Here is a 25,706-nt window from a genome sequence, read left to right on the forward strand (position 1 = left end):
CCGCTCTAGATCCCTTTAATTTCATTATGGCAGTATAGATTTCATCAACATTTAGGTTGAGTTGCCAGCGCCCCTCTTGTTTTATTTTCCTCCCACTGCCTGTTATTGTAACAAAGTTGGATCTGATATAGTCTATCCATTCACACTCAGGCATAGGATTAATTAAGTGTCTCCCTTAGCTTTGGACAGAATTTTCCAGATCGTTTTAGCTTTTTTGCTACAGAGCACAGCAAACATCTGTTGCCATTGCCCATTAAGGGTTGCATACTTTCTTCTATTCAACCAACAATCATACTCTCTTTTTATTCTTCTCATTTTATCCTCATAAAGAGGTTTGAGATGTCCCTCCCTTCTGACTTTTCTAATCTGTCTGTGCATTAATCTTTTGGTGTCTCGTATTTCAATGTCAAATATTTTACCATGTTTACCTTCATGAATGGACAATTGGCCTGATCTGGTCATCCCAGTCTTAATGGCCAGTTGCTCCAACTAAGTGCCAATCTCGCTCACACTCTGCCCGTGCCAGGATTCAATATTGTGTGTAATGATTTGGTTAATGTGTCTCGATGCCTTAAGTATGTTTTGCGGCATACAGCATATCCTGTTTTTCCCCTGATTAATCTGCAGGTCAGTAGCACCTGCATGGCCACCCAATTCCATTTGGAAGTGAATTGTAAGTATAAGCATATGGTGATCACTGTACCCTGTGCTTCTTGATTTCAATGACTGTACTCTTTCGGAGCAGACGTTGGTGCCAAAGAAGAAGGCTAACGTTGAGGTTTTCTTACCCATACACCACGTGCCCTGACCCGGGCAATCACCCGGGAAATCACCCCAAGTCCGACCATTATACATCAACAATTCCCGCTCCTTCAACATATCTACCCAGGCCTTCCCTTTTTTTCCCTCTTGGGTTTTTCATTAACTCACAGGGAAACACCTACAAAATGTAATATATGTTAGGTCATCAACAGCACACAGACACAACATGTTTTCACTCATGTTTTCACTCAGACTGTGCCCAGAGGAGAACCAGGACTTCTGACTCAAATGGTAGAAAAGCCAGTAAAACACACTTGAATGCTGCCTGTGCGCAAAACATATCATAAAGACTGTCAGCACAATATGCCATGGCCGCATCATTTTTCTGCTGCCAGCCCTGTACCCAACAAAATATGCCAGTACTGCCCTGTTAAAGCACATTTGCGTGGTGCCCATGCCCACTATATTCCAGTAATGCTACTGTAAAGCAGGTTAATTCTGCTTTTGCCCAATGTATGTCAGCATGCCACTATAAGAACACAAGTTCATGCTGGCTGTGCCCAAAATATCTTAGCATGTCACTATAATAATATATGCTGGTTGTGCTTTACACATGCCAGTATTGCCACTGTAAAACACTGTCACAGTAGCACTTCCTAATACATGCCTGTTTCGACCATGGAAAATATCTTCATGAAAGCTGTGCCCAATATATGCCATCATTGCCCTTTCAAACATATGTTAATATGCCTTTGTGTGCCCAGCTGTATATGTCAGCATTTCCAAATATCTTTTTATGGAGCCTGATTACCTCAGAACCCTTACCACCTCACTGTTCCCCCTCTGCACAGACACACACAAACCTGCACACATTCACATACACACAAGCGTACTCACACAGCTCTGCCTCTGAAGCCATGCAGCCGCCAGTTCATGACTTCTGCAAGTAGGAAACAGAGAAAGTATATCAATGCCTCTACCTGAGTCCTGATTCCGCAAAGTAGAGCCAGAGGATGAAATCGGTGCCCTACAAAGCCTTGCATAGCAGGGATGTTTAGGAGCCCATCGTAAGATAAAATGTGCCTGCAGTACCCCAGCCAGCATGCCCAATTGGCTATGCAAAGATGGGGAAGCATAACACCCCTGACCTAGCATGGACCATTGGACATGTGCAGGCTGGGGCATGGAATAGACAATGGATAGCAGAGATCTAGAAACACTGGCCAGCACAGAAGCATTCAGCTCAGCTGCTTGCTGCAATGGAGGGAACGCTGAGATTTCACTCTGCCTGCGGTGCAGGCTCCTCCATAATTGGTGGCCAGGCAACCCGGTAGCCCATTTGTGATGGCCTAGCAAAAGTAATCCAAAGAGATTACAGCAAAGACATTGGATGTCAAGTGGAGGGGGTGGTACAGGTCAGGTCACTGACAGAAGTTCAAAGGGTTCAGGGCTTGCTAGCTCAGAAAAGCTTCTTGGAAGACTAGAATGTCAACGCCCTTTTATACATTTAAAGTGGTTTAGCTAGAGTCTTAGCTCTTGAGAGAATTTATTTTCAGATTTCTGATTTCTTAATTGTAATTCTTTTTTGCTGAGGTGATTTTTAAGGGACTTATCATATGTTGGCATTAGGATGCAAATCTTTTTTCCATGCCAGTGAGCTATATAATTCATAGGCTGGACTTTGAAAACAGTGCTGCCCAATACTTATTTTCTATGGAGGAGGATATACAGTATGAAGTAAAGAACATGGGGTGCAACTGACATGGAAGATGCAAGACCATCTTTAACCCTTGTCTGTTCACCCTCGGGTGAACTTCCTTGAAGTAAGCCATTATAGGAAATGTCGCAAAGTTCTGAAAGTCATGGAAAAATAGTAATGGAAACATATACATTTTGCATTGTGCATCAATTCATTGCTTCTATGACTCGGCACTAGGCACCCTCAACCTTCGACAGTGCTCAACTGCATTGCATCGATGACACCTAAATAGGGGATACATGCCTGTGATTGTTGAGATGCAATTGTTGGTTGATCTGATCACAAATTTAGAGTGACATAGATGTAATATTATAGTATGTTACTAGGATTTACCGCTATTTGCATGATCTTCTGGTGCTCCAGAGGACCAGCAAGAAAGGGGCACACTGTTAAGTTAGTGGTGGAGATGAAAGTTGCTTTACTGTTGTGTTGATGTGTGCCGATAAGAAATACCCTGAACTCTCCAGGTAGGTTCCTAGGTGTTCCGTATCAGGGGCATAGAGGCAAGTGTGTCCAGAGAGGGGATGTGCCTGTGGTGCTTGGATTCATTTGCCATTGTTGTGGTGTTTAAGTTGGTTAGAGAGGTGTGTAGTTCTACCATTTAAGAGGTGAGGGAGATTAAATTGTTGTGTGGGAGAGGCATCTTTGGTTTGCATACAGTGTGATTGAGGGTCAAAGTTGAGAATGTTAGTTCTGGGAAGTTAGTGGAGGACCTGGTAGACAAATTACAGCGCCCCCTCCATGTGTCAGGAGCAAATCACTGTAGGACACCAATTACAGTGCGACATCTGGGAGCAAGAATCACAGCAGGTCACAAACATTGTCAACCTAGGAGCAAAATCACAGAAGAACCCACATTATGGTGGTGGGCTAGGCTGTCATCCATCCTGTAATTATTTTACTCACCTGCCAACCCCACTACATGCCCATACACTTCAATGAGCTCTCACCCACCAAAACCAAATCAGGTGTTTTCATACTCCCTGGGGACACAGAAGGTTGAGAGAGATGTTACTCTACAGTTCTCTTGTCCTCCCATTGCTGGTTGCTAAATTAGTCACTGATAGACAACAGTACTACTTCAAAGGTCGTGGCCCTCTTGGATGGGGCTGATTGAGGCCACATGACCGGAATCATGTAGTATTCTATTTTGTTGCTTGTGATTAGAGCATTCATCTGGATGTCTTTGACAATGTGAGTATTCACTGCTTGGGTATATGCCTTAGATATGGTGTGTGGCTTCTTGATGAAAGCGCTACAGGGGTGCAGTGTGGTCTGAGGCAAACGGAGAGTGCATTTTTTAGAATATACATTATAGCACATGTTTTGTTTAATTTGGTTTCTATTAAAGTAAAGGAGCAGACATTTTTTAACAGACAATTTTAGAGGCTATGCCGTTAGAGCTAATTGAGAAATAATGCAGGATCTGAGCCTTTGTTTGTGTTGGTAGGACCTTCTGTGCTTTCTATGTAGAAGCTTGGGCACTCAGTCTTGATTTGATTGCTATACTGGGTAAAATGTGTAAGAGTCTTTTGAATAAGGTCTTTTGCAATAAGGGTGACTTCAAATTTTCGACTAAAAAACCTTGAGGAAAGGGGATGAAGGTTACAAAAAAACATCAGGAGAGATCCCTATCATAAAAGAAAGAATTGGGCCAATCTAATTACCAACGTTTTTTCAATGCAATGTTTGGCCATCAACTCCAAGAATAGTCTAGTTACTAAACCACAGTCCTATTGACTCAATAAAAGCACCAGTCAAATTACAAATCACTTAATACATATTGGGCCTCATTACACGGTAGGCGGTAACCATGGTGCTATTAGTGCCATGGTTGCCGCCGGTATTTTACTGTGTCCACCTTGGTGGATGGCGGGATTACCGCCCTACTCCAAGGTGAGCGGGTGCGGTAATTCCCCATTCACCAAGGCACTTCCCCATTCCCATTTTTGCACCCATAGGGCATAATGGGAATGGGGAAGGAACTAATTATGGTACCGCAAATTGCGGTACTGTAATTAGCACCAAGGTCCCTTTGTGGCACCCTACTTTAACGGCTGGTAAAACCAGCCGTTAAGGTCGGGTCCTGCAAAGGGAACTCGTAGTAAGGCGGTAAGGGTTTACCGGTACCGGTGCCCTTACCGGTACCGGTAAACCCTTACCGCCTAACGTGTAATGAGGCCCATTGTCTTTACTGGAAAGCCCACACGCGTAAGGTATTAGATAACAGGTTTATACAGAGGGGTTACACTAAGAATGTGTTGTCACATGCGAAAATTAAAAGTTTAAATATGCAGAGGCAAGACCTACTCTCAAGCCTAAAGGTCAAGATAAGACTCATGATTTTAAAACTGTGAAGATGATTACACAATATTCTTCTGAGAGACATAATTTATGCAACATATTTCACAAACATTGGAGTATTCTAGCCCTTGATCCTGATTTATAAGACTAAATCAAGGCAACACCAACCTTTGTGTAACCAAAGCCACTACATTAAGAAATCTATTGAGTCCATCATTCCTTAAACCAATAGAAACACATAGAACATGGTTACACCAAAATTAAGGTGGATTCTACAAAGTGGTAGATGCAGCATGTGCCAACATACAAAGCAGTGCAAAAGTTTTTAAATTAATATCGACGAAGAGTTGATAATTACAGATTTCACTAATTGTAGAACCCAATTTGTGGTTCATTGCATTGTATGCCTTTGCGGATTAGTGTACATTGGGAGCAAGATCCGTCAACTACGGATAAGAATCAAAAAGCATTTGAATGCGCTACGCAACAATGACCCACGGTTACCATTATCTGTTCATTGGCCAGAATGTCATCAGATGGACGATAAAGCAGGTATATGGTTCATTGGATTGAGGAAAGTGCAAAGAGACAAGAGAGAAGGAGATAGAAAAAAAGGTCTTCGACAGAAAGAGGCAAAATTAATTTGTAAATATAGAACAGTGCTTAAAGGGTTAAATACAGACCATGAGATGGGGGTCTTCTTCTAAGAACTGTTGATGAGGAGATTGGAACCTGGAAATGTGTAACTTTATTAGCTGAATTGATGAATTGTAAAGAGCACTTTTTGGCTGAACATATGTAGTAAGTTAGGGGTATTTGCATATTAGATCTAATTGCACGATCATAATGAAAGAGTGTTTTGGAACCTTATTTTTTGGCATTTATTAAGATGGATACGGCAGTAATAACCTATATGTTTAAGCAAACACATGCTAATGAACAATTTGTAATAACGCAAGAATATGGTAAGTTGAGTTATGCTTTATTCTTCAACCCGTACACCGTGACACCAATCCCCTCCCAGCTCCTTCCCTTCAAAGACCAACTGCCGCCACGAGCGTGGAACCCGGATAGATTCCACGCGCCTGGGACATAATACAAAGGCTCGCGGAAGCGCGAGCAACTACAACACATCTCCCCCTGTAAACCTCAAACAAATGAGGACAAATTCACACAAGAACATCAATGAAGAAAATGGGGAAATAGGTAAGGAACAAAGGAACATGAAGAAGAGACATAAGAAAGAAGATAATTAAATATCTGTAGTTCAAGAATTAATCATCTGCAAATTCTAAAACAAAATCCTTGTACATTGCCGGAATCTTCTTCATTCTGGTCGGGCGGTTATTCATCTTGTTGGAAGCTTCCGCAAGAGCAGAGTTCTCGCGTAATTCCCTTCCATCTGGAACTAAAACCGAATTATCCGAAACAAACACTGGAGACTCCTCAGCAACCTTTGTCCCCACCTCAGTCGGGCCAAGAGCACCATTATCGGAATCACACTCAGAAGACTCATCCGCCTCCTTTGCAAAAGGCGCTCCATCAAATGGCGCAACATCATCACTCCCTGGGACAGGTACCTCTACACCTTCACGCCCCACCAGAGTAGCCCGCCCAGGAACTACCATGCCACTACTGGAACCCCAAGGGCTCGGTACGGGAACCACACACTCAGACGCACACTCGAGATCATCTCCAACTGTAGCACCACCACCCTCACAACACTGGTCCTTAGTATCCGCCAGCTTTCCTTTAACAGGGACCACCCGCCTCAAACTCCATCTGGTACCATCTTGCAGTTTAACGTAACCATGACCTACTTTGGTCACGACACACGGCTTCATAAATTTGGACAAGCCCTTAGCTACAAATCTCGGATTTTTCACCACCACGAGATCACCAACTTGCACACGCAGGGGTTTCCTTTTTGAAAGCTGAGACTCCCAAAAACGGGATTGTTTAACGCGTACCTTGTCAAGAACTTCCTGCATGTTGATGCAACTTTGCACACCACCCCCAAGGGCGGCTACCCTGAGTTTGGATCCTGGTTTCCTACCCCTCATTAATTCAAACGGAGACACACCAGTAAATGATGAAGGGGTAACCCTATAAGCCTTAAGTGCCTCAGTCACTACACTGCACCATGGCAAACCATTGGCAAGGGCCAACTGAACCGCCCCTTTCACGAACCGGTTCATCCGCTCCACTAACCCGTTGGCCTCTGGATTGTACAACGCCACCCTATGGTGACAAATCCCTAGTTTGGAGAAGAACTCTTGCATGGCACCAGACACAAATTGGGGACCATTATCGGTGACTACTCCAGCAGGAACTCCTTCCCTGTCAAACACCGCCGACAAGAAGTCAATCACCTTCTCAGTGGTGATCGAGGACAAGGCCGTGGCCTCAAACCACCTAGAGGTGTAGTCAACCAACACTACAAAATATTTGAAACCTCCACCCAAAGTGTCCATGGGACCCATAATGTCTACGGCCACCTTTGACCACACATCTTGGGGCACTTCCACGGGTTGAATGGGTTGGGGCGACGTTGTCTTGCTCTTATCGCTGATGGAACAAGCCACACAATCCTTAACTACCTTCTCAACCTCCTCATCCATCTTGGGCCACCAATACCCTTCTGTAAGCCTTCTTTTCGTCATAGATCTACCAATGTGTCCCTCATGAGCCAAATCCACCAACTTGGCCTTGAAAGATTCAGGTGGTATTAACCTGGTACCCCTGGCAATGCCCCCAGGACCCACAGACAGTTCAGACCACACTTGACCGAACGATTTATCCAATTCATACATGCCCGCTCCGGTAGCGAGAGCTGCCTTGATGTTGTTTAACACTGGATCCAATGCACACTCTCTACCCCACTCCTGCTCACTGACGGCCGGAAACACCTTGGCCACCAACACATATTCGTCACCCGTCACAGCCCGTGTTGAGTCTTCCACACCTACATCGTGGCGGGGAAAACGAGAGAGACAATCCGCAACCATATTTTTAGTGCCAGGTAAATACTCCACTTTAAAATTATACTCACTCATGTCGGCCATCCAACGCATCACCCTAGAGGATGCTTGGAACAATCCTTTAGTTGTCAATACATGCACCAGTGGCTTATGATCGGTGCGTATAGTGTATTCCACCCCCCACAAGAATGTTCTAAAATGTTTGGATGCCCAGACAGCCGCCAAGGCCTCCCTCTCTATGACGGCATACCTGTGTTCCACCTCACTAAGAACTCTGGACGCAAAAGCAATGGGGCGGTACGATCCATCAAAACACTGCTCGAGAACAGCCCCAACCCCATACTCACTGGCATCCACTGTCAAAAGTGTCTTCCTTGATGGAGAAAAGGAAGCTAAAGATGGAGCCTGGTCCACCTGAGCCTTCAAACCTTCAAACTCAAGTTGGCACGACTCTGACCACTCAAAACGTACACCCTTTTTGAGCAAAGCTCTCATGGCAACTGTCTTGTCGGAGTACGTGGGAATGAACCTGCTGTAATATTCAGCCAATCCCAAAAACGACCGCAATTGGTCTTTACTGGTGGGCGGAGACACTTCACATAACGCCTTCACTAATTCAGCCTTGGGATGTGTCCCTTTGGCATCCAGTGTGTGTCCCAAATAAGTTACACTCTCCACCCCTATTTTACACTTACTCAATTTGACCGTCAGACCACTCTTCTCCAAAATACCCAACACTTGTAGAATCCTCTCATCGTGTTCCTCACGTGACCTGCCCCACACAAAGATATCGTCTTGAAAATATTCCACACCATCCACTCTACAAAACAACTTTTGCATAACTCGCTGGAAAACAGCGGAGGCAGATGCCAAACCAAAAGGCATCCGCCGGAAACGGAAGGCTCCAAACGGCGTAATGAACGAAGTGAGAGGGCGTGATTCGACGTGTAGATCCACCTGGTGATAAGCAGAGGACAAATCTAAGGTGGAGAAACACGAAGCCCCTCCTACAAGCGAAAGCATTTCGTGTATATTCGGTAAGGGATGCCTGTCGATCCAGATGCTGGAATTTAAATCTCTTAGATCGACGCACATCCTCATGCCACCATCGGATTTGCGTGCCAATACAACCGGGGCTAACCACTCTGAAGATTCTACCTCCTCTATTACACCAGCTTCCATCAGTTTTTTAAGTTCTGTCTGGAGACCCTCACGTGCCATGATAGGTACACGCCTAACTCTGTGCACAACGGGAACAGCACTCCTCTTGAGCACAATCTTGTGTGAGAAACCTTGCAACTTGCCCAGGACAGGGGAGAAAACTGACGGAAACCTTTCTTGAAGAGTATTGGCTGTCAACGCACTTCCTTGACCCAAACCACATTCTCTTCCCTTGCTCACACATAAAACAGGGACATCTTTGCCAGGACGAACCTCCATTTCCAGGGCAGCCTGCTCATCCCACCCAACAACTGGGTCACCCTTACAAGCTACATAGAGTTTTCCTCTGGTTTTCCGGCCATGAAATTCTATATCAACCCACTCGTATCCCAATACTTTAATCGGAACACGCCCATATGCACATGGATTGATGTCAGACGGACTCAAACTAGATACCCCCTTATGGAACTTGCACTTGTACATCTCAGGAGAAATCATGGTATAAGGAGAACCCGTGTCGACCAACACACTGAGGGGAACTCCATTCACACTAAAGGTAGCCATCGCACTCTTTTTTGATGGTCCCACGCTCAACAGCGAACCTTCCTTTGGAAGCACATCCGCCATAGGGGAGGGACTAACATACCCTACAACCGTTACATTACTATCATCCTCTTCAGGGTCCACCATCCGTACAACTTCCCTCTGAGGAGCAGCCTTGCACATGCGGGCAAAATGTCCCCTTCCCTTGCATTTTCTGCATACAACAGCGGAAGCAGGACACTCCCTAGCTCCTGCAACATGACCCCTCCAACCACATTTCTTGCAGAGATCTCTGCTATTCGGCGTCGCTCTTTGATCCCTGTCCCTGGCACGATTTTCCTCATTCCTGCGTGGCTGAACCATGTGTACAATGTCTGCCTTCTCTGTCACTTCCTTGACACTCTTCCTTGACTCCTCCAGGGCACGAGCTATTTCTATCACTTTCTCCAACGGAGGGTCCTTCTCCGTCCATAACCTCTCCCTTACTTTTGAGTCACTAGTCCTCATCATGATCTGGTCACGAATGTATTCATCCGCCAGGCCGTGAACTTACATGTAGAAATGAGGGTGCGCAGAGTCGTCACATAGGAATCAATGTTCTCGCCAGGACCCTGTGCCCTTGAGAAGAAATGATACCTTTCTAGCACAATGTTAGCTCTCTTGCCAAAGCGTGTCTCAAGCTTCTTAAGAGCAGTTTCAAATGCCAAAACCACTGCCTGCCCCCCTTCTCCATCTCCATCGCCAGAAGACAAGGCCAAAACATCCTGGCCTGGAAGATGCCTGAAGACCCTAAAACCCTCCGTACCAAGGCAATTGAGCAGGGTCGCTTCCTTGTCGTCATCAGACATTCTGGAACCACCTGATGCTCTCAGGAATACCTTGAAGGTGTCCACCCAAAGTTCCCACGCAATGGGGGGCTCCCCTGGATTGGGAAGAAAAGCTGGAGGTGGGCGAGCATTGCTGTGCTGCATGGTCAATGGAACCGACATAGCCACTGACTGGTCTCAAGCGCAATGGAACAAATGGAATGTCTGCACGTGACCAGGACCCGACTTACTTGGGGCACAAGGTGTTATAACTTACACCCTGTCCTAACAGCAGACCCTTATGACGGATCACTTGACTCAAGACACCTCTCATGGAAGTCACAGACAGCCACAAGTCACTTCCTCCTCTTTGAAACAGAAGTAGCCAACAGGGAATTGCAGTTCCTGCGACTTCCGCACTCAAGGGGTTAACATTCCTCTCCTTGAAGTCGAGGTAGTGCAGCCACGCCCACCGGGCTAGCTTCCTCAGGGAAAGGGCGGAGCCGAACAACGTAACACCCGTGGTTTCTGCAGGCGCCCTTACGCGCTATGAAGATCCGCAGGGCTGTGCCCCCACCCAGGGTCCACCTCTCACCTGCAGTGGTCCTTCGTCTGCGACTTCATATTAGCCGCAGGGCACAGCTGCACACACCTCCTTGAGCCGCGCTCGGCCTCGTCCGGGAGCGCGGCTCGAGCCGGATTCTTGACAGCGAAGAACAGCGGCCGCATGGCCGAAGACAACGGCTGCACTCCCCGCCGCGCTCGACCTCGTCCGGGAGCGCGGCTCGGCCGGATCCTTGAAAGCGAAGGACTGCGGACGCTCAGCTGGAGTATCACGCCAAGAGCCGCGCTCGACCTCGTCCGGGAGCGCAGCTCGGGAGACCAGCTGAGGGCACCAGGTGATGATCCACGGCTTCGCAAGGCGCGTGGGTTGGGGTTGAAGAAATCCTCGTCGCCAGTGTAATAACGCAAGAATATGGTAAGTTGAGTTATGCTTTATTCTTCAACCCGTACACCGTGACACCAATCCCCTCCCAGCTCCTTCCCTTCAAAGACCAACTGCCGCCACGAGCGTGGAACCCGGATAGATTCCACGCGCCTGTGACATAATACAAAGGCTCGCGGAAGCGCGAGCAACTACAACACAATTCATAAATTCATATATTGTGCGAATAATGTATATACTGTGAACCTAAGTATTGTAGATATTGGGAAGGTTACAGTGAAATGTTCAATCAAGAGGAGGCAACACATGTTATCACTTCTTGAGTGCCATGTGAATTGAGGTCGATCTTGTAGTTAGGACATGTATTGACATAATGGAAGAGAGGATATAAGTTAATAGCAGGTAAGACATGTGATAAATGTAGACTAGGGTACAAGGATTGTGGACTCGCAACACAGTGCCTGTGCGCTATTTATCACTATTGGAGTCTAAAGAAGAAAGAAATCTAAGGGACGGTGTGAGCAGCAGTCCAATCCCGGTCAACCTGGCCACACAGGTTGATACTATATTAACAATGTGTGGGATGTGGAGGATGGAATTGCGCTAAAACACCATTGAGCTAATAGACAACAATCAAAGTACAGTATTTTAATGGTTTGGAATGAAGAACAGCCGACACGTGTTTCGACACTTGCATCGTCTTCAAGGCTGGATCGTTAAACCACATTCAAATATCATGTACAATAGACGATAACATAATACATCAGCATATATAGCAATATAAGGTACAAAATTAAATAACAGATATGTGAGACAATCACAAAAAAGGACATATTATTAGAGAAGAAAAAAAAAAATATTGAATAATCCAACATGAAAAAATGAATGAATAAATGAGGGACATACCATATCCGGTAAGAAAGATAGGACAGCAGTAATGGATCAATATAGGCACATCGCAGAAAGAACAAAGATATGGAGAATGTATATGAGCATAATTGTAATCAATACTGTGTCATCTTCAAGTGTAGTTGATGCCACAAACACCCTCGCAAGGCCCCCATGCAAATCACGCACGGGCACAGTGCCATAGGTACAAAGTAGTAGTGTCAAGCCAGAAAAATAGTCCGATCGGTGGTGGTGCCGATAGTCATCAAAGGAAAAAATAAATATGTAGATGGCACCCTTGACTGAATTTGCAGGATCAATACAAAAGGTACTAAGGAAAATGGCTAGATCCAGGCACAGCGTCCATTGAAGAGTCGCCAAATCCAGTGAAGTGACCAATACAAAGCAACCCAAAACCAGAGTGTCAAATGTTGCATATGGGTAATTATAAAATGGTGTAACCAATAAAGATACGCTTACCATAAGGATTTAGAAATGGCCAATGAATATGGGAAACCTATTGGAACATGACCAAGAGTAAATTAGTAATGGAAGCCAGGACATACCTGGAATCAACTGAAAAAAAGAGAACGATAACTATCGAAACTTACCACACTGGAGATTGGTGGGTAAGTACCCGTTGAAGAATGTATATCTTGATTCAATATGAAAAGCCAATTGGCTGGGACGAGTATATCGCCTGCAAAAAGTAGCATAATGAATGTGAGATGGGAACATAGAACCATCAGTTGACGGCCACGAGCAAGAAGGAAAAAGAATGTAAACTCACTCGGTAAATCGAGTATGGAGCAAATTAAATGAGACAAATCCAACGAATGCTTACCTGGGTTGCTCTGAAATACTGATAGCCGCCGTGTATGTCACGGAAGTGACGACGGCGGCGGCGCAAGAGAATTACGTTGCGTGAGTGAGGTACATTGTCAACATTGTGACGTCGGCAGAAGTGAAATTCAATTGGGTCGCAAAGATGACGTCTACTGTCAACAAAGGACTTGACATTGCGTCGAGGTACTGTGTGCGTTATCGCGATTGCCGCGTTCGTATGACTAAATGACTCATAATTAGATACTAATCACTAATCAAACAAATATTAAATAACTCATACAAAGTTAAAGTCTTTGAACGCATTGTGGTTGAATGGAAATCAATGTCAAGAAAAATACCAAACACAACAGAAAATTCAACAAAATCGCAGAGATGACGAGTTATGTCAACAAGGGACCGAAGTACTACAAATGTGTTCACGGTAATCGCGTAATTATCATGAATGACTAGAAATCGGATACAATTCATTATTAGCACAGATAATCAGTAACTTGACAGGAGAAACAATCCAATGTCGACAAAGTTATGTTGGATAATCAAACCATGTGAGTTAGCACTAATTGTAGAGGAGTGCTGGCGAGTGAAAAAGCACGGGGGAATTGCAACAGTGATATCTGGCTCATCAACATAATTACTGCCAGTAGCTAAAGATTGATTGATAAGCAAATTGATACATGCACTATTCAATCATTAGAACAAGTATTAATAATGAGTGAGAATTTGTTATTATACAAGGTAAAGCTTGTGTTATGTCTCTAGTGAGGCTCAGTTCATGAAAAAAGGTGTGCGTTTACACAATTGAATGTGGTAACAGGCCATTAGGCCAAGGCTACGTATGAAAACTTGGCATAACACAGGTTCAAATCCAGATCCTGCGCTTAGAAATCACTCGCTGGTATTAGGTGTGTTAAAAATGAACAATAAAATAAAATAAATCCAGTACTAATATGTTTAAGTAAGATTGTGCACTTAAAAATGCACAAATCAGAATGTAACGCAATCTCACCCTCTGACCACCAACAGGACAAGTGAGCAAATTAGGCCAAATATGGTCGTGAGAGTATAGTCTGGGAGAATTTGAAGTTTATCTGATTGAAATATGTATGGCCAGTTGAAATTACATTTAGTATTATTTCACGTTTTATAATACAATATTTAGATCATAGGTATCAGTATTGAGTAATTGTGATGAGGAATGGAGTAAGGAATACTTACACATATCTTGGAAGCATAACATGCATATTATGATCTATAGTATTGTGCAGCAATAGCATGTGCTTTAATGGGTGTGGTTAGAGCAAGAATGAAAGAGTAGGGCTCTTTATATATATATACAAGTTGATATGTTATTACAGATTGTTATTCAGATTGCTCAAGTAATTTGCAAACTGTATGTTGATTTGTGTAGACAATAAACGTTTGTAAAATTATAGTAATAGTTGAAGCATCGTAGGTTATGAATACCGTGCTTTAAAATGCGGTTGTCATATGCTAATAAAGTATGACATCAGGCGTAGAGTGCCTGACGTCATCGGAACTATTGGAACATGCAAAAACAAGATGGCAACCACTATCGCCATATGGAACACTGCACCAGTGTACCAAGAAGGTGGATGGGCCTAAATAACCCATAGTTTGGGGCAACTATAGTAAACTTTTTCATTTATGTATATTTGTCAGATTGTTACAAAAATCACAGTTATGAAAGTAAAATAAGCAACATTAAGGATGGTCTTTGATGATTATTTCACCTCCATGGTTTTGTGAGCTGGGATTGAATCTTGGAGAATTAGGATTGCTGTGCACAGGTCACAAATGATGTGGTTAATATAATAACCTTTTGTAACAAATGTAAGGTATGTGACTGATATTTATCACCTGGGTTATGGTGGAAGGTTAGTCACTAGATTTAAATGCATTACGCATTGACCTGACCAGGATTTCTGTTTCTAGTGACTAAATGAAGTAAGGAACACAAACCACTCATCTGAGTGTTAATTGATGGCATCAGCTATATAGAGCAAGTGGTAATCATTGATTCTGAATTTGGTTTCATTTATCACAATTTGGTTTATGGATTGTGAGTTCTCGCTCTGTGTGTTCATGGTGGTCACATGACTCTAATGGTGCAGGTTTAGGGTTTTAGAGCATTGGTAATAAGAGTGGAACACCTGTGTTTTATCAGAAAAGAATTAATGACATACTATTCAGAAAAGATAATAATATGAATGTGTGTATTTCTTTTCTCCCCCCAACCTCTGTTCTTGCTTATGGTATTGTATTATGTTAAGAAGTCTATTTTCCCTGTATTATTTCGGCATGCAATATTTGGTTAACTAAAACATTATTTTAAATTTTTGTTATTGTTAATATAATTTCATTAACATTTATATATGTCAAGGTATTAAGGCCCTGAAGAAGAGCTTTTGTTATAAGGTTGAAACACGTGTTGGCTGTACATTAAAGACTAGGGGCCTCATTATGAGGTTGCCGGTAACCCGCTGGTGCCACTGGTGGGTTGCCGCCAACCCCGTAACACTGTTTCCACCGCCTGAGATCCCGGTGCCACCGAGACATTACAGGTCCCGGTGGCTTGGGATCTCAGGCGGCGGAAATCCCCATTCCCATAGAGTACGAGGAGTTGGGAGACGGAAGCACCGGCACTGTTGCCGTTGCTTCTGTGAAAACTGTGCCTACCGGGGCCGATGCACCCGGCAGGTCAGACCCTGCCGGGCGCACAGACCCCGGCAGACACAGTTGTTGTCTGCCGGTCCGGAATGGGTGCCGGTATGTTGCTACGGGCACCCTTAATTGCGGACCAGCAGACTTGTAATAAGGCCATATATGTATTGAGTCATTTGTAATTTGACTGGTGCTTTTATTGAGTCAATACGACTGTGAAGCTTATTTCTTTAACTCAGGTGGTCAATACTTTCTAACTTATCGATTTTGGTGACTTTGGGCTTTAGTCACCTCCAGTTGACCAGAGCTAGCCAACCCAATAATTTACAATAAGTTAGGTTGAAAACTACAAAATGAAGTTTAACTTTCTATTGTTGTGGTAGCTAGATCGACGAAGTTTTAGCCCTTGGATAGAATTTTCATAGTTACTTACCCAGCATGCAGTGAGTTCAACCTCTGAACAAAAATTGGGTTTTGACCACCGGTGGAGGCGTAACTCTATGGTGTCTAGTCATGAATCTCTAGGTGTTGCGCAAAAGTGGAACAAATGCATACACTGTTGGAATTATTCAGTACATTTTGCTGGCTGTACTAGAGAATTCTATGTACTTGAACAATACGTTTTTCAATAAGCAGCACGTGTTTTAATATTACTATAGATGCAGTAATGTATTTGCTGAAACAGAAATCGTCTATATTTTGTAGAAAGTGGCGCATTCGTTTGGGACAGGCCTAACAAAACCGGATCACAAGTTACGTTTCCGAACGGAACATCGTATTACAGGGGACCAGGAAAAGGAACTTCGGCCTTCATCACACACGACAGACTAAGAAGCAGAGATTTTATAAAAGGAGATGACGTGTTCATTCTTTTGTCTTTGGAAGGTAGGTGTCTTTGGGTGACCTTTTGTATGCAGTGCAGTGTGTTGTTTCCACTGGTCTCTATCCTCCCGAATCAGAGCGAGCAAACAGTCAATAGGTGCAAAGTAGCTACACAATAGATCTGTTGCGTACAATTGGATCAATGAGTAACACGTGGTGTTTACAATTAGGACTGTCAAGGGAACCACATTCATGGACAAAGCATGGGGTGTAGGCAATCACCGAAGCCCCTTCCTAGGGGAGACCGTTGTTTGCAGTGAACACAATGGAGCTCATGTTTTTAATTTGATGGCGGGGACCTGGTACCTTTGCACTCAGGCATAGCCAGGGTCCCCGCTGCCAGATGTTCTTCATTTGCATGGCAGAGTGCAATTGTACAGGGCAAAAGACAGTACATGCGTGTACGGTGCCTTTTGCCTTGCACTTTTGTTCTCTGCTCGCATGCCAGGCAGCATTTACGTTTAATTATGAACGCTGTTTAACATGCTTTAACCATTAGAAATAAATGCTGCCTGACACGCTCGCATCTCAGACAGCGTTTGATTGTAACTGTGAATGTCAGGGCAAAAGACAGCATACACGCATGTACGTTGCCTTTTGGCCTGCACATTTGCACTCGGCTATTCAAATGCTGACCATTTGGCGGCAGGTACCTGTCTACGCCTGAGTGCATACGTACCCAGTCCCCGCCTTCAAATTAACTATAGGAGCAAAATGAGCCCCAATCACTCCCACCCTTGCATATGGGACCCATGACTGTGTGGTACAAATGATCACTTCAGCTCTCGCTTGGAAACTGAGGAAGAGGGTACTAATGTGGTGTGACCCAAAAATGCATCCTTTGCCGGTTAGAGGGAACAGTCTGTGTTTTTCAAACCTCCACTCCTGACACAGCCAAAGAGGGTACGAACAGCGATCCAAGCCTAGTCTTGAGATGGCTTTAAGATGGCCTTTTCTTCCCGGTAAAAACAACCGCTCCAGCCCTCACCTGCAGATGGACACTGCCTGCACGATGTAGACAACCATTCCATGTGCCAATTCAAGTCAAGCGCAGAGACATAGGGGGTCATTACGAGGTTGGAGGTAGCCATGGCGCTATTAGCTATTAGCGCCATGGCTACCCCCATACTGCATACCGGGTCCGGGTTCCCTGAATGGGGAAATACCGGGCCATTCCAACCTTGGAGGACCTGGTATTTCCCCATTCAGGGAACCCATCCCCATTCGAGCCCCCATAGGGCCAAATGGGAATGGGGAGGGAGTTAACAATGGGCCCGTTAATAACGGGCCCGTTGTTAGCTCCCTGGGGCCTGATTATGACTTTGCAGCCATGTGACTCCAAAATTTGGAGACACTGGTGTAGAATTCTGGGAGAAGCAATCAGGAATCCTGCCCTAAGCTTCGGATGAACACCTGACAAACACCGTCCATTCCCGTGACCAGCAAAATCCTAGCCGGGCCCTCTGAATAATTTAGAGTGAGGTTTGAGATGGTCACTTTTCATACCAACCAACATACTTAGGAAGGTTATGAACATATCACGACTACCATCCCATACAACAATACACGTGTAATCATGTATCCTGATACAAATTTGTATTAATGGAATTGATTACCACAAATGCAATAATTACATCTTTTTGTCCTGCCTGTCTTTGAATAATAACCAATTTAAAAATATTTGTTTTCATCTAGATGTATCACATCTCACGGTTTCTCAGCCCGCCCCTACGCCCACAACAAGTACAACAACATCTGGAGCCAACGTTACTGGTACAGCAAACATATCTGGTACAGCACATCCACCCGGGACCAGTTGTGAAGGCTATACTTGTCAAAATGATGGTGTTTGTGTCCTTGAGAATCAGAAACCTGTCTGCAGGTAACCTAAGAATGTATCTCCTTCAATCCTTTGCATATGGTGTTTATGTATTTCATGCCATTGCTTGGCTGGAACTCAACAAGGCAGTAGCCACCAATGAGGTCAGAAAACCGGGAAATGCTCTGAAAGTCAGATTTTAAACACAACCTGGCAGATATGCCTGAAGAAGCCAGTTTTAGAGATTCTTGTAATGATTTAGGCTCTGGCTAGTTCTTAATTTAGATGTGAGTACGCAATGCTGAGACAGAGCCAGAAAATGCCTTTTGTTCCACAGTTTTTTCGGGAAGGCTGGGTTGTTATTAATTAGACAGATTGACAGTGGAAGAGAATTTCAGAGGATGCCCCCAAACAGTGACATTTACATCTCCTTTCTCAACTCTTTTACACCATGGAAGCCGAAACAGTCTTTGGGTAGCTAATCTAAGAGCTCTGTTGGGAGTAATGGGATACATGCATTAGCTCAAAAGGAGAGGAAGGGTGTCCCTCTGTGGTAATTTTGTCATTTATGAGAGTGAGAAGGAAGTGAGAAGGAAGAACACTAAAATATCCTGGCAAATTGAAGGGACTACAGTTAATACATCGGCTTGTGTCAGGTATTTGGGATTCCGCTGTGGAGCATATAAAGGAAGGAAGCCTGGCACTGTGGCATTGTTACATAAGGCAAAGCTTGGTAGGTTCTCTTTAAAGCCGGCACTAATGTTCTTTGAAGGGAAAATCCTCCCCAACATTATCTCTGGTCTTGAATTGACACCTGCCAAATCAGCAAAGATCCGTAATAAAATTGAAGGCAGGATATAGAGACGGATTCTTGGGGTGCCAAATACAGTTCCATTACCAGCCATTAGGTGTGAACTTGGGGTGGCTTTACTATGGGCTAGAGTAGAGTGGCGACTGTTGTCACTGTATGCTAAGATTATGGCCACTATACCTACCTCTGTACCAGGTTGTGGGAGAGAATTTGAGCTTCTCAGTAAATCTAGTAGAGCTCAAGGATAGATGTGAATCTATCCTTGTGAATATTGGCTCGAATCTGGAAACCTTGGTTAATAACCCTATGTTAGCCAAGATGTCCTTGTTGGACCATGATTGGATTCTGACTGCAGATGCCTTTCATTCCTATGCTTCACTGGGGCATCTTGCTCACAAGCACAAACTCAGAGGATCCCTCTCTAAAATCCTGCTTCAATTCCCTAGCCAATATTACCGTGGGTTGCTTCTTAGGTTAAGATGGAACCTCTTACCAACGAAGGATATTCTTATTAGAAGAAAACAAATTGAGAATGATGATACCGCCTGTAGATTCTGCCATGTAAAATCAGAATCCATTAAACATCTAGTTTTGGAGTGTCCATCACTTGGGGCATTAAGGATCAAGTTCCTGTTGGCTCTTTGTGATTACTATTTGGGGTGCAATGACAATATGGTATGGAAACGCTGCCTCAATGTCCAGAATGTCCATGAAGGATAAATTGGAATGGAACTCAGTGGAACTGGCATTTATGCTGCTGAGTTAGTATCTGGTTTTCCATCTTTCCCTTTGCATTTTTTTCTTTCCCCTCTGAATTCACGTGGATACATTTAAAGTAGTAAATATGAAAGGATGGTTCTTTGATACTGTTCTCTGTTATTAGTTTCGCAAGTTTATGAAGTTAGGTAGTATGACTTGCTATTTAATCTGGCGATGATGTTTTTTTCTTTTAAAAATGTTTAGAATTAGTATGATGTATGTAACTGAGTAAGTTTTTTTACTGTTTTCGTTGCTTGTACTTGTTTTTTAATCGTTTTAATTGGAGTATGGTATACATTGTGATTTTTTTTCTCTCTTCTCTTTTTCTTCATTTTTTCTTTTTTTTAGTTTTCTATTTTGAATTTTGTTCCTTTTTAAAAAAATTCTCTCATCTCTTTTTGTTTTTATGAATTTGTAAAGGTTTAAATTAAACCAATTGCAATATAAAAAGATTTTAAAAAAAGAATATCCATATTCATATGAAGCCAGTAGAGACTGGAGGATAGGACTGGTCCACTAATATTAGAACATGCCTGACGCAATCCTTCCAGCTCTGTTTTGGTTACTCTGCAAGTGCTTCATGTGATAGGTGGGCATCCTTGAGTAAACACAGTTGCCATGATCCAAAAAGGACGAACTAATAACGGTCACTGAGATGGAAAACGTAACCATTTTCCAGAGTATCTTCAAATGAAAACAAGCATGATTTCAAGGTAACCTTGATCGCATTAATGTATGTGAACCAGCTAGATAGTAGAAAACATAGGTCTCTTCCACTGACGATGGCATTGGACGTAAGCAAAACACAACAGGTGATGGGTGGAAGGTTTAGAATTATTCTTAACTTTTGGCATTGCTCTGGGCAAAACATGTCTGGGGATGCTTTTGATCTCGTGCAGAAGGGATGTGACCTAGCAGTTCGGGCTGGACTTCCCCCTTTTGGGGTGGGGCCAAAGGTGTTTAATTAAAAAAATGTACTTTGTGGTGGTACGCAGTGGCGTCATAGTTTGCAAGTCTGTGTTGATGAGTGTCACGTCATCAACAAACAAAAATGAACCACAAAGTAAGCTTCTTTTTTTTTAGGAAACTACACGGCTGCAAAGAGGTGAGAGGGGAAGAGTGGAAAGGATGGGAAAGTGACAAAGGGAAGGGGGCACTGGCCAGCAGAACACAGGCTGCTCGGAACGCAGGCTTATGCCGGAGAATCAAGCCCACGTTTCGAGCATCCTGATTGTCCAGCTCCCCCTTCTAGGGGTGCTAATAGAACCTAGTAGCTGGGAAATGACCATCAGACTAAACCAAGGAGTTAATGATGCTAGAGCAAAAGTCAAGGAGCGGGAGAGTGGTGGCTAAAGTCGGTGACATTATTAAAAAAGAGGATGCTGCTTAGAGGAGGGAATAAGGTGCCCAGAAGGGTGAAGGAGGTCAAAAATTTAGAAATACCCACAGCAGCATTAGTCTGTGGCTGTTTGGTGCCACGCAGTGCCTCCGTGGCCTCATCCTGCAAGTGCCCATCCATGTCCTGTGTCGGACATGCCCTCTTCCAGACATCTATAGGCCGCAGACCTGCAAGCGGTGAAGCCCTCAGCGGCGTAAGGGTACATCTCTTTGGCGCTGTCCGGTGCAGGATTGGCAAGGAAGTCAGTCCAGGGATTCATTGGATGAAGTCACCCAGCGTAGTGGTACTCAGTCTTGCAACCTTGTAACCTACGGTGAGCCGCACCTCTTCGTACCTTTTTCTCCAAAGAGTCCTGTACGTTTAGCATACTACTCAGCTGAAAACTCTGCATTCAAGCTAAACTTAGCCCTTGTGGCTCAGTTCTGATAATCTTGAGTACACCATAGCGACGTCATTGGTTTTAATCCATTTTTTAAACCATACTTTATACAAATTAGGTTTGAATACATTGGGCTTTAAGCAGTTTCTATATCAGCTCTTATATGCTTAAGACCCCGAGAAATAAATTGTATCAAACTTTACCCAAATTTGCTGCACCGGAGCTCTGGACCTGATAGCTTCTTTGACCCTAAGGAGCAGCATAACTCCATGCCAGTGCCTGATCCAAAGTAGCAAATGCTGCCTATTGCTTATTTGCACATCCATCTGCGATTGAAAAATACAAGGCTCAGGGACCGAGGGGAGATGGACTAAGGCAGCCCCTTAATCCAATCGTGAATCGTGCGTTCCTCCCTGCACTCTTACAGGACAAGCTTTACATCAATGTTATCTGCTGCTTTTTTTACAGGAACCTTGTGTGGAAAGTGTTGGCCAATACCACTTTTCTAGGAATTCTGACAAACCCTGCTGAACTTTTTTGCAATCCCCATTACATAACGCAATCCAATAACTGCTGGACCCAGGCCACAGAGGTGGTAGACGGACTAAGGCAGGCCCCCAAGCCACTAAGGCATTCCCACCTGTGCCCAAACAGTCGACTTCATCGTTCCCTCAGTGTTTTCAAAAAATTGCCTTGATTGTGCCTAACATTGATACATAGCATTCATTGAGTTTGAATCATATGGTAGTGTTTGTGTTCCTTATCCACCCCCACCACCCCACCTCCTGGACTATCTGAAATGTTGTCAGGCCTAGTACAATAGTCGCTTGTTTTGTTCCTCCCCTCCCTTTCTGCACCCCTCTCCCTCACCTTTTGTTTTTCTCCGGCTCTACCAGAAATGTTGTCAGGCCTAGTACAGTAGTCGCCTGTCTGTTTCCATTTCCTTCCCACTCTCCCCCTCCCTTTAGCTCTTGCTCTATCTGAAATGTCGTCAGGCTGAGTACGATAGTTAATTTCACATCCTTACTGGTCATGGCCTGTAAGAATGTCATTGTATTTTCCCTTGTTCTCTCCCTTGCCTTGTAGCGCTTTGAAACACATTGTGTATAGGCGCTATATAAATATACTATCATATCCTATCATGGACAACCACAAAGCGACAACACACATTTCCCAAGCCCAGCACCAAAAAGAATCATAGAAATGCACTCTTTGCCCCGCCTTCAGCCACTATTTGTTTATTTCTTTTGTAATTGAATAAAACAAATTCAAATGTACTTTCTTAATTCATTTCGACTTCACGAACCTACACATTGTTCATTTATCAATACTGTAATTTGAAAAAGAAAAAAACGTACTTCAATGTCGCTTTTTACCTACCTGTATGTGCATACTAGATGTATCCCCCCCCGCACCATGCGGTGAGGCTTTCCATTTTGTGTACCCTAAACAATGTCGCTTTTACCTACCTGTAGCTGCAAACCTGATGTAGCCCCCCACCCATAACGTGAGGCGTGGCTTTTCCAGACGGTGCACCCTCTCCTAACTTGTCCTTCTGCGTAGCTGCACACCCGATGTAGCCCTCCGTACCTAGGGATGTGGCTTTCCCGTACTGTGTACTTACTCTAATATTGTCACGTGTGCATTTCTTTGCACTGGCAGTTGCCCCCCGCACCATGAGGCGTGGCACCGCCAGATTTTTATGCTCTAGATCCACCATATGCTTGCAACCTTATGCATGCTCATTCACTTGTATTACCTCACTTCGCACTTACTGTAACTAGTGCCCTGATACCTGAGGGTTTGGTGCGCTGCTATAAATGTAAAAAATAAATACATAAATAATAAAATCTCCAGTGGAACTGCCTTCATAGCAACTGAGAAGGTGTATGAAAATACATATGTATCAGGTCCCAGATGGATCCTGTGCAGGAGCAGAGGCATAGACAGTGTAGGGACTGAGCGGGCAAGGCCCACCCACGATTTGCAAATGCCCCCTCAGCACGCAGCACTGTGTGGACATTTTCAGATGTCAATATGAGGCTGAGTAACAGAGGTCACTCTCCGTGCATGTCAGGAAACAGGAGCTCTCCCTGCTTCCTGGTCCCTGTCTGGGTGGAGTGTGCTTGAAGCTGAGGAGGCAGCAGCACATCTGGAGGGAAACAGGTAAGGAAAGAAAGGGTCCTGGGGAGGAGCAATGACATGACATGGGCATGGCATGTTTACTGGTGTTTTTTGGCAAAAAAAGCCAACTTGAGTGTTATTATGTAAATGAGGGGTCGGGGTACATGGGGGGTGCATTTGTCTAGCCTGCAAGGTAATGTTTTCTTACTGTGGCATGGCATTTGTTACTGGCGTTATGGGGCAAACACAACATGAGGAGTGTCCTTACACGGGGAGAATTTGTGTAGCTAGCAAGGGCATGACTTTTTTTACCAGCACTAAGGCAAAGCCAACAGGAGTATGTTCTTACGTGGGGATCCTGGCATATATTGGCTTAGCCATCATGAACATGTTTTGTTATAGAATCCTTATTGCCTTTATGGGCAAATCAAACAACAAGAGTACTTTCTTACGAGAAAATACTGGCATATTTAGGTGCATCCGAATGGGCATGTGTAGGCACAATCAGTATGAACATGTGTTCTACACTGGCATAGTACTGGCATATAGTCGGCTTTTTTCATGTGCATTGTTGGAGATGTGGCATCTAATGGGCTTTTTCACGTCTTACCCTAATTTATCACAGAAAGTGAACTGTAAAATGCACCATTTTTAACCCATTATTTAAATAAAAGCCTTGAGGCGAGTACACCCCTTAACTCACCCTGGCTGGTATGTGCTCCTCTGTGAGCTCCCTTACTACAGTAGCTTCAGGCCCCACTTATAACACAATCCTGGCTACCCCTCTGTTTAGGAGTAGCACAGAATCAACTTCCCTCCTATATGGTCCTAGTGTCCGGATTGAGTACACACAGGAACACATTGACATCAGGACATCAGAAAGATGGAAAAATAATTGGATCGGTAAGGGAAAGTAGGGAAAGTCATGCTCTTTGGCTCCTTGATTTTCTTTGAGCAAGTTCTTTGAACTCTCATCACTCAGTTGTTTTTGGCCAACACATTCACCCATTTGATGTGCTCTTTCCTTGCACTCGCACACTTCCCTGAGCATTTATAATAATGATAAAATAATCATTAGCATTGTTACTGCATTGCAGCAGGGATCGCTGTTCATGTTTTCGCATTGCTGAGCACCCTTAAGACATTCTCCAGCTTGAATAGTTGCTTTACAGTATTCTCATGCGTGTTAACACCAGTGTGTAGTTTGAAGTGATCCTGTAAAAGAAAGAAAACGTTTTGGTACTTATACTCTCTCAGTAATTTTGCAGGGTAATGGCCCAAAATGTCGCCCTCATACTTCGGACGTCCGAAATTCCGACTTTTCTTTTTTTTAGACCCCTCTTACAACACATATATATGGGGGGTATGTGATATAATAGTAAGATGGGGGTGTCACGGGGGGTCTCCCCCCGCAGACGGTGTAAAGGGGGTTTAAAACAAAAAAGTCACAATTTTCGGCCGTCGGAATTATGGGGGTCGCAGTCATCACATAGATCCATTTTGCAGCACACTCAATTTTGGTTTGTCACACAAATGCAGCTCTACAAATAAGCCCCAGGAACCCTTGTCTAAGAATGACAAAGAACCTATCTAGTATTAGGGACTTGCCCCGCTAGAGCATCCCTACATTTGGTGCTCCTACTCCCCTGGCAAATGAAGACTCAACATGCATTTAGCTTGCTCCATTGCAGGGCTCTCTCCCTGTGTCACATATGGTCTCAATAACCAACTTCCAAACAAAGTTAAAGGGTGTGTCAGGGGTCAGAAATGCGAGACAGGCACAAAGGTAAAGTTTTCTCAAAGTTTGCCATTTATTCAAAGTAAAATGTCTCACTTTCCCTAACCTAACAGAGAG

General features: G+C 44.1%; 1 protein-coding gene across 4 annotated transcripts in view; it reads left to right on the forward strand.

Annotated features, from left to right (window-relative positions):
* MEP1B (meprin A subunit beta) overlaps nucleotides 1–25,706 on the forward strand; it is a 465,679-nt gene that overhangs the window by 386,706 nt on the left and 53,267 nt on the right. For all 4 annotated transcript variants that reach the window (XM_069620973.1, XM_069620975.1, XM_069620974.1 and 1 more), the window contains exons 12-13: nucleotides 16,384–16,563; nucleotides 18,256–18,442. In XM_069620973.1, the coding sequence (XP_069477074.1) occupies nucleotides 16,384–16,563; nucleotides 18,256–18,442 (367 nt within the window). The remainder of the gene's footprint in view (nucleotides 1–16,383; nucleotides 16,564–18,255; nucleotides 18,443–25,706) is intronic.

This window comes from Ambystoma mexicanum, chromosome 5q (assembly GCF_040938575.1).
Source record: "Ambystoma mexicanum isolate Mex_15411 chromosome 5q, UKY_AmexF1_1, whole genome shotgun sequence".
NCBI classification, from domain to species: Eukaryota; Metazoa; Chordata; class Amphibia; order Caudata; family Ambystomatidae; genus Ambystoma; species Ambystoma mexicanum.